This window comes from Lepidochelys kempii, chromosome 6 (assembly GCF_965140265.1).
Source record: "Lepidochelys kempii isolate rLepKem1 chromosome 6, rLepKem1.hap2, whole genome shotgun sequence".
Lineage (NCBI taxonomy): Eukaryota > Metazoa > Chordata > Testudines > Cheloniidae > Lepidochelys > Lepidochelys kempii.
Genome location: NC_133261.1, coordinates 4252520 through 4261799, shown reverse-complemented (window position 1 = coordinate 4261799; position 9280 = coordinate 4252520). Strand labels below are relative to the sequence as shown.

Sequence of the window (9280 nt, the reverse complement as noted above, 5' to 3'; positions counted from 1 at the left end):
GAACAAACTCCCCAGGTCAGCAGTGGATTCTCCATCTTTAGAAATTTTCAAAATCAGCCTGGATGTCTTTTTGAAAGATGCTTTGGTCTAACACAAGTTATTGGGCTCAAGACAGGAGTGCCTTGTGTGTGAAACCGTATTACACTGGAATATGATCTAATCTACTGGTCCCTTCTGGCAAGAAACTCTATGAATTTGGCCCTGTGTTTCTATCCTGGTTACTTAAGAGCCAGGTTTCTGAATGCCGCAGCACCAGGTCAGCTGGTCCTTTCCTAGCCTCCTTTCTTTAATGAAAGGATTTCGAGCAAGACTTTGTATTTGAAGATGCATAAAACACACCCCCAGGCAAATTCACAAGCAGGGCCCTGTCTCCTTAAAGTAGACTCTAAGAAGGCCCTTGAACAGCAAAGCCAGACTTAAAGATCTCACACCTCGAGCCTGTTTAGCATGGGAGCCAGGACTCCTGGGTTTTATTACCAGCACTGGGAGGGGAGTGATGGTTAGAGCAGGGGCTGGGCCTCAGGACTTCTGGGTTCTATCCCTGCCTCTGGAAGGGCAGTGGAGTCTAGTGATTAGGGGTGGGGGCTGCTGAGAGTCAGGACTCCTGGGTTCTATTCCAAACACAGAGATGATGCTGACAGTGTGGCACATAGCAGAGGTGGATTAGGAGTTTGTGGGGCATTGGGCCAGAGCAAGTGCCCCCAGCCCCCTCGCCAGCACTTCTGCAGGGGGAAATGGAGTCAGGGTGCAGGGACTTGCCCTATCCTGCCCCCATGCACAGCACTCCTGGGGAGCTGGTGTGGGGGCTTCCCCTGCCTGCTCGGCGCTCCTGCTGGGAAGTGGGGTTGGGGCATGGGGGTGCCCATTTTTCCAGGGGTTCCCCAAATTAGCCAGGGCTCCTGGGCACAAGCCCCGTTGGCCCAGTGGTTAATCCACCACTGCACACACAGAAAGAGATGGCATGGGCCACGAGGAGGGGTATGGGGACATGCTAAGAATGCAAATGTCCTTAGCAATGAAAATGCTGGCAGTATAATGAGACGTACAGAGCAGCATTGTGGTCCTGTAGCTAAAGGAAGAGGAGGCTGGAAGCCAAGACTCCTGGCCTCCATTCCCAGCTCTAGCAGGGGAGCAGGGTCTAGCTGATTACAGCAGGGGGCTGGGAGCCAGGACTTCTAGATTTTATCCCCAAAGAACTGAGATGCCCCACACCAGAGGTGGCTGCATCTCAGCCCGGCGCAAGCCATCCCTGTGCCGTGTTTTTGTGAGGCTTTTATCTACCGACGTTCCCCACTCCGCTGTCAGCTGTGCCTCAGCCCCAAATGAGTGAGCCATTAGTAGGCCGCCTGTGAAGATGAACCTGAAGGAGTCCAAGAATACCTTGTAGGGAGAAGGGAGGTGGTGTTAATCTGAAAACCATCTGTTTTTACCTAGGATTTGTCCAACAGCAGATTGTGAGCATAAACAGAACTAGAATGAGATTAAACTAAGACCATTCATATTTTATTAATTTCACACTTGATAGCAAAAAATAAATCACGTGTACTCAGATCACTTATTGTCACCCATAGGCTAAGCTTTGCAGTCCACTCATTGTCCATTATTTGTCTTATGTAAGACACAGAGACTAACTGAGAGGGGAAGGTCAGGTTTTTAGGTTGATCAGCTGATATTCACCCTGACCTTCAAGGATATTCACCCAGACCCAGATTGCTTACTGGATGGGGCGTGTCTCGGTACCTTTTTATGAATTTTATTAAAGCCACTTCAAACCGCACCCCCGCCCGACCAAAGTTAAATTATTATTACTGAATTTTGTTGCCAATCCAGATGAGCAGTTGCAGCTTTCATGGAAAGGAAATTTCAAAAGAAAATTTTTGATTCAGAAGCCTGCCCACCACCTGATCAGAATGTTTTGATAACTCAGTGATAAATGATCAAGTTAGCACAACAATTAATCTTTCACAATATAAGTTGATTCAAAACAAGCAAGTCAAAACAAAATACTCCATTTTGATTCAGAATTGTGTTGAGATTTTTTTCTGTCAAAAGCTTAGCTGATAACAAAACCTTTCAATTTGGATCCATACACCATTGATGGAAAAGTCTTCAGTCAAGATTTTTTTTTGGGGGGGGCGGGGAACCAGCATTAATGACAATTGCCAAATCAAAGTCAGATCAACAAATTAATCTCAACACCTGATCATCAAAAAGAATTCTGGAGTTGTTGGAAGATCTGAGGATAGAACCCAGGCATCCTGACTCCCAGCCCACCAGTGCACTAACCCACTAGACCCCACTCCCCTCCCAGACCTATGGATAGAGCCTAGGAATCTGGACTCCCAGATTACCTAACCAGACTACACATCCCATGATGCACCATGGCCCAGAATTCCCATGATGCAGTCAAGAAGAGGGGAGGACTGTGGTCTCTCATGGGAGATGTAGTCCAGCCAGGAAGTGTGACCCATATAGGAGAACGGGAGCATGAGGTACCCAAACCACAACTCCCATGAGGCAGCATTTCGAAATTAAAATTGTGTGGATTCAGGTTTTTGCCAAAAAAAATTGGCATTTGTGATGGGAGGAAATAGCTCCCATTTTCCAGCCAGTTGTAAAGATGGGCCATGGTGGGTGAGGAGGAGGGAAGGAGCAGTAGGTGGGAATGGGAAGGGAAGAAGAGGTGAAAATGGGACAGAGAGGGCAGGGTTATACAATGGAAGAACCCTCACCGCTGCCCCACAGAAAAGCCCTGGGGCTTGGCTGAGCCTGGGAATGGTCCGTGACAGAAAGTCCATCACCTTGGAAGAGACTGGTAGAGATGCAGGGGCCTGCAGGGGTGGCTGCAGCAGGCTGGGTGGATCCTGCCAGGCTCAGAGGCAGGGTCCTCAGAGCTCCATGCAGAAGGTCAGATTGGTCCCAGTCATCTTCTCCTCATAGTCCTCATCAAAGCGCTCATTCTGCGCCACGGTGAAGTGGTTCTTCCAGTCCCCGACAGACCCTGCAGACAACAGAGATGCAGAGACAGGAGTCGCCGTGTGAGGGGAAGGGCTTGGACTTTAGACACAGCCAGCATCTGCCCCAGGCCTAACACAGCTGCCAAGGCACTGTTCTGGGGAAGCTCACAGCTCTCAAGGCCTTGCTGAGCACGGCTGTGAGCCAAGCAGGGCAAGGCCCCAAACCTCTATCGACATTTCAATGCCCTTCTGAAGTGAGTTGGTGGAAGAGCTGAGGCGAGAACCCAGGAGTCCTGACTAGACCTAGGGCTAGAACTTTGGACGCTGGACTCCCAGGCTACCTAACCAGACTACATATCCCATGATGCACCATGGCCCAGAGTCCCAGGATGCATTCAAGAGGAGGGGCAGACTGTGGTGTCTCATGGGAGTTGTTGTCCAGCCAGGAAGTGTGACTCATATAGGAGAATGGGAGCATGAGGTACCCAAACCACAAATCCCCTTTTTAAATGCCCTTCTGAAGCTTAACAGCCAACCCAGGTCCAGGCAAGAACAGGGTGTGTACCGCCTGTCTCGGAAGTGTGTTACTTTCGGGGGAGGGGGTGTCACACATCCATCACCAGCAGGGGGTGCCCTGGAACCCATCCCAGGGGCAGGTCTAAGGACCGGGTTACCTTTACGCATGAACGGGGAGATGGACTGGTCCATGATGGACAGAGGGACGCCAGAGCGGTTAGCCATGGGATTGTCCTTCATGACGTCAAATGACGTGTGATAGACGATCTTCTCCAGAAGCGCCTGGTCCAGGTTCTTCCCCAGAAACCGGGCCACCTTCTGGATCTCACGCTTTGGGTCCTGTGGGGAAGGCATTGCTCTGAGGAAGCTCACAGCACTAGGGTCCCTGCTAGGCACTGACAGGACACTGCTGCGAGGAAGCTCACAGCACTAGAGGCCCTGCCAGTCGATGGCACTACTGTCTGGAAGTTAATTGAGCTTGAATCAGGACACAGCTGTGGGGAAGCTCACAGCCCTAGAATTTAGAGCAGGGCACTGCTGCAGAGAAGTTCATAGCACTGGAATCCCATCTGCTGTTCCCCTGAAAGACACAAGCTGGGAAGGGTTCATTTCTCCTCCCTTCCCATGCAGAGTCCCCGATGCTGCAGTTTCAAAGCTCCTATGGGGCTTGCAGCTCAGCCCCCCCGAAGCCTCCCCACAGAGCCGCTCACCTTCTTCATGTCCTCGTAGAAGAGGAAGAGCACATGGTGCTTGTCCTTCGCCTTCCACCAGCCCTTCACGTGCTCATGCCACGGACCCCAGCCCACTGCAGTGGAGAGAGCAGGGAGATGGCCCTGTGAGCACAGGTGGGGCTGTGGAGCAATGCGGGGGGCTCCCCAGCAGGGGCTGCTCTCCGAGACCACAGGGGCACTAGGGGGATCCCAGAGATGAGAGCGTAGAGATGGGGTCTCCCCAGCAGGGGACAATCTCCCCAGGATTGGAGTCACTGGGAGGGGACCCCAGGGTTGGGACCGTGTGGGTGGGGTGTCTCCCCAGCAGGAGGTGCTTTGCCCAGGCTGGGAGCTTAAGTGGGGACCCCATAGCTAAGGGTACATGGGCTCTCGCCAGCAGGGAGTGCTCTCCCCAGGGTGGGATACTCTAGGGGGGACCCCAGGGCTGAGGGGGTGGGGTGACTCCCAGCAGGGGCGCTCCCCCCAGGATGGACAACAGGAAGAGGAAGTTCTGGATGTCAAGCCAAGGAGCTGGGCTGAACTCACCTTTGCCCGCCATGAACCTCTCAAAATACTCGTGCCAGGGGCCTGGGTCAGGCACCACCTTGCTCATTCTCTGGAAATGGTAGTAGGAGACCATGCAGTCCTTGGCATTACGAGCCACATACAGGAACTGGGTAGACGGGGCAAGAACGACAGAGGGAGAGGGGTTTGCTATGGGTCATTGCTGCAGGGCAAGGGGGGTCTCTAAGCTCAAGCTTGGGAGGCGGGGGTTACCTTACACCTCTGTTCCCAGCTGTGAAATACCCACACAGCAGCCCTGCACAGGGATCACTCACCTAGCACTGAAGTGCAGCCACCTCTGGGGTGGGGCGCAGTGGCTGCCATGGCACTTAGAGGAAGGATTACCTTACACTGCTGTTCCCAGAAAGATGGAGGCAAGAGTTTGGTGGGGAGGTGGGTTTTCAGGGTCCGTGGCTGGGGCATGGCTTCGGCTTGTTCCACACCTGCAAGTGGGAGTGAGGTTCAGATGTTGTGCGTGAAGAACCAACCCCACCCACCCCAGCAGCACCTACCTGAGGGTTGGGGCGGACGAGCCCACTCGATGAAGGGGTGCCGGCTGTGGACAGGGGCGCGCTTGCACTTCTCCAAGTCCCCGTCCTGCTGGATCATGTCTACTATCTCCTGGATCCAGGTTGTGCCTAGAAAGGAGGTGAGTGGAGTGTTTTTTCCAGCCAAACCCGCTGTGCCCATATTGTTATGGAGATTGGGGTTACTGGCTGCCTTGAGACACCAAGGCCTAGTGGATAAAACACCAGAGTTGGGAGACCTGGGTTCTAGTCCCGGCTCTCGCCAGCTGGGGGAGCTTGGAGAAGTCACGTTCCCACTCCGTGCCTCAGTTTCCCCCTCTTTAAATTAGGATACTGATGCCAACCTCCTGTGCAAAGTGCTTTGAGATGTGATGACAGAAAATGCTATATAAGAACTAGGGATATTCCATTCAGCCTGTATGAGGGAGCAACTAAATGCTCTTTTGCTAAGTGATAGCCGAAACAAAGGAAAAAGCCACCCAGGGGACGGATAATGAAAGCCACTGCTCAAAGACTGGATTGAATGGAAATCCAGGAGGCTGGGGAGCGACTCACTTGGTTGCAGCTGTGTGTCTAAGAGAAGCCAGCAGCAATCAAGCCCCAGAGACAGCCAAAAAAGCCCTGGTAACATGACCCTGAAACAAAGCTAAGCAAGCGAGAGCTTTTGGGTGGAGGGTTGGCTGGAAAAGAGTCTTGGAACTGTAAGCGAAGAACCAGTCCCCTGTGGTTTGATCCCTGCTGTGTTCAGGTCAGAGGACTCTCTATATTCCTTGTAAATAAACAGAATTGCATCAAAGAAATACCAATTCCAATCTCAGTTTCTCTTTCTAACCAAAAGAACCCTCAGGACCCTAAATATTCCCTGTTCCCTCAGGTCCAAAAGGGGTAAGGATGTATTATTCTCCGTGTATCTTCTCCAAGACATCATCTCCCACAGCCCAGCGCCCCCAGGTGCCATGTTGGTCAGGTTGTTTTCGTACTGATTTAAAGACCAGAGTACCCCAGCCATCCCGCTTCCTGCAGCCCAGCGCCCCCTAATGCCACGCTGGGGCCAGCGTGAGGGGAGAGCGTCCCCTACTGAGCCCCCCATCCCCTGCCACATGGTGCCCCCTAGTGCCACACTAGGGTATTAGGTTGCTACTGAGTCACCAATGCTATTTCCTGCAGCACCCGGGGATTTTCCCTGCATCTCCCATCTAAGAGGTAGCCCACCCGGAAACTCCTCTGCATGATACCTGACCAGCCGTCTACCACCTCCAAGGCTCTTCTTTGAGCAGCCTGTTGAATCTTCCCCACCACAGCGGAAGAAGCCCTTTAACGATGCTCCCGGCCACAGGAATGGGCGTACATTGCCGTCTCAGGGCTCCTAACTTTCTCTATAGCCTTCCCCTCAGCAAACACCCACCTGCTTTGGGGTAGGTGCAGATGAGCAGATCATCGGGCCTGGCTTGGAAACCCTGGATCCGCTGCCATTCATTACAGGTGGCCTGGGAGAGCAGAATCCCCTCCACTTGGCCCAGTTCTGGACGTCCCTCTTTTTCCGGTGTGAGCGCTTTAGTCTGTTCTTTGGACATAGTGTATCGCAGACTGGATGATCACCCAGCACTGAAATGCAGCCACCTCTGGGGTGAGGCACAGCAACTGTTAAACACCCACCAGTGTCCCGGCTGAGATGCTGAAAAAGTAACAAGAGAGTATTTGTCTTCCATTTAATCTGTGCCTAGATACCAACCCTGTAAAGCGAGCCGGGGATCAGAGAGATAAGAAGGGGTCTCCCCTTCTCCCATCAGCAGTAACAGGCCTTCAGTCTGAACTGAGTTAAGAAAAAAGAACAACCTGTGTGCGATGCAGGCGTCGGATTCGAGTCTGGCTCAGATCTTGACTCCACCAAGCTAACTGAGTAAAACCGCTGTTAAAGCATCAAGACAGGACACTGATACGCACAATCAGAGAGCAAAACAATTGAGCCGAAAGCTGGCGTTTGAAAATAAACAGTTATTTCATTTGTACATTTCAAGGAAGTGTTGAGGACAGGTGGATCTGTGGGTAGGGCAGCAGCCTTTGCCTCAGCAGACCTTGTTCAACTGCCAGATTTCCTGTGTCACCTTGGGCAAATCACTTAGTCTGTCTGGGTATGCCTACCCAGCAGAAAAACACACAGAGCAGGGAGTCTCAGAGCATGGGCCTACAGACTTGGGCCTGTGCTACGGGGCTAAAAAGAGCCATGTAGACATTCCCACCAGGGTTCTGGAGCCTAGCAAAGGGGGTGCAACTGAGAGCCAGAGAAGGAATGCGTGTATGGCTGTTTTTAGCCCTGTAGCTTGAGCCTGTGTATATAGATCCAGACTTGGAGACTTGCTCCTGTGGGTTTATTTTGCAGTGTAGCTGTACCCTTGGTGCCTCAGTTTCCCATCCGTAAAATGGGTATAATAGCCCTGCCCTGCCCCACAGAGGTGTTTGAGTGTGAATACATTAAAGATTGTGAGGTGCTCAGCTACTAGGATAATCGGAGCATATAAACAGCATAGATACGGTGTATAATTTCATTAATAAGCCTCTGTTTTGCAGATGTGGGCGTAAAGGCCCAGAGACGTCCAACTCCATTCGATCCAGCCCAGCCAGGGGAGAAATTCACAAAGAGAATTTGCCCAGCAAGTCAGTGGCAAAGAGAGACCCCAGGTGTCCTGACTTCAACAGACTCACTCATTTCTCAGGTTACACTCATGCCTTAAACTGTCTTTTATTTTGCTCATTTGATTGATCCCAGCTGAACTGTAGTAACCAGAGAATCCCAATCTGTACGCAATTATCACCAAACTCTGGGAGCGATCAGTTCATCTCTTGCAATAACACCTTTAAAACTAAGGCCCCTGTTATGCCATAAAAGTTAGAACCTTAAGTATGGATTTTGCTGTTGGCTTTTTAGTGGCTCTGAGACAAGATTCCCTCCTACACCTCCCCAGCTTTTTACCTTCCGCCTGTTGTCTTGACAAGCTGATCCAGCCTCCTTCACACCCCCGATGGGTGACCGAAATGGTCACACGGGGTCTATAAAGCTGCTTAATCTGAACACTGAACTTTCTCCTGCTGGGGAGCAAAGTTTCCTTCTAGATCAGCTAGGCAAAGCCAGGGCGCGGCTCTTAGCAGGAAGCATTTTTAATCCAAGTTGGTCAGTTTCCCATGACTCAGCAGTTTCTGTTCCTCACCCCATTTGCTGCAGTGTCCTGCCGCTGTTCTTTGAAACCCTGGTGTGGTCCCTCCACCCGCAGGAAGCGCTAGTGTGAATGGAATGGGCCTTCTCGAAGCCGGGAAGAGTCAAAGAGCCCAGATCAGACGTACAGAGGCAGGGTGGTTTATTTAGCTAAAGCAGGGGAGAGGGGTCTAGTGGATCAGAGTGGGGTTTGGAAATCAAGACTCCTGTGGTCTGTTCTCAACTCTGGGAGGAACTGTGACTCCAATTCCTCTGTGAGCTAGGACTAGTCTCCAGATATTCTGAATGCCCAGCCTCCCCACGCAGCTTTAACCCACTAGACCCCACTCCCCTCCAAGAGCTGGGGATAGAACCCAGGAGTCCTGGCTCCCATTCCCCCAGCGCTAACCCACTAAACCCTGCTCCCTTCCCAGAGCTGGGGATAGAACCCAGGAGTCCTGGCTAACCCCCACCCTCCAGCTCTAACCCACTAGACCCCATTCCCCTCCCAGAGCTGGGGATAGAACCCAGGAGTCCTGGTTGTTCCCAGCCCCCCTGCTCTGAACCCTAGATGGCATTTCCTAAAGGAATTCAGGAAGTTCCTGATGGGACACAGGACACCAGTGCTTGTTTTATGGTGACACCGAAACCAAAGAGAAATGAGTGAGATGAAAGAGCCAGGGCCAGCTTTTCTCCTGGCTAGCTAGAGAAGCTAGGCTTCTGCTAGAGCAAGGTTAGGGGGTAGTTTCCCCTTCCTACATCTTTGCCAGATGCTTCTTCGTTCCAACTTAGCCCAGCTATTGCTATCAGCCCTTT

General features: G+C 52.0%; 1 protein-coding gene across 1 annotated transcript; it reads right to left on the bottom strand.

Moving 5' to 3' along the window:
* Positions 1-1481: 1481 nt before the first annotated feature.
* Positions 1482-8473, bottom strand: LOC140912350 (sulfotransferase 1C2-like). Its single transcript, XM_073346602.1, has 8 exons — positions 8246-8473; positions 6680-6949; positions 5260-5385; positions 5093-5190; positions 4730-4856; positions 4184-4278; positions 3632-3812; positions 1482-3001 (listed from the first exon to the last, which is right to left on the bottom strand). Exons 2-8 carry the CDS (start codon positions 6846-6848, stop codon positions 2889-2891), a joined length of 909 nt encoding a protein of 302 aa, XP_073202703.1. The 5' UTR covers positions 6849-6949; positions 8246-8473; the 3' UTR covers positions 1482-2888.
* Positions 8474-9280: the final 807 nt, after the last annotated feature.

What these genes read in the sequence shown, in the direction of transcription:
- LOC140912350 (XM_073346602.1), bottom strand. Translation starts at nt 6,848, where the DNA reads ATGTCCAAAGAACAGACTAAAGCGCTCACACCGGAAAAAGAGGGACGT. An exon ending in GAGGTTCATGGCGGGCAAAG is followed by an intron (nt 4,279 to 4,729) that starts GTGAGTTCAGCC and finishes TCTCCACTGCAG; the next exon opens with TGGGCTGGGGTCCGTGGCAT. An exon ending in TCTACGAGGACATGAAGAAG is followed by an intron (nt 3,813 to 4,183) that starts GTGAGCGGCTCT and finishes CCTTCCCCACAG; the next exon opens with GACCCAAAGCGTGAGATCCA.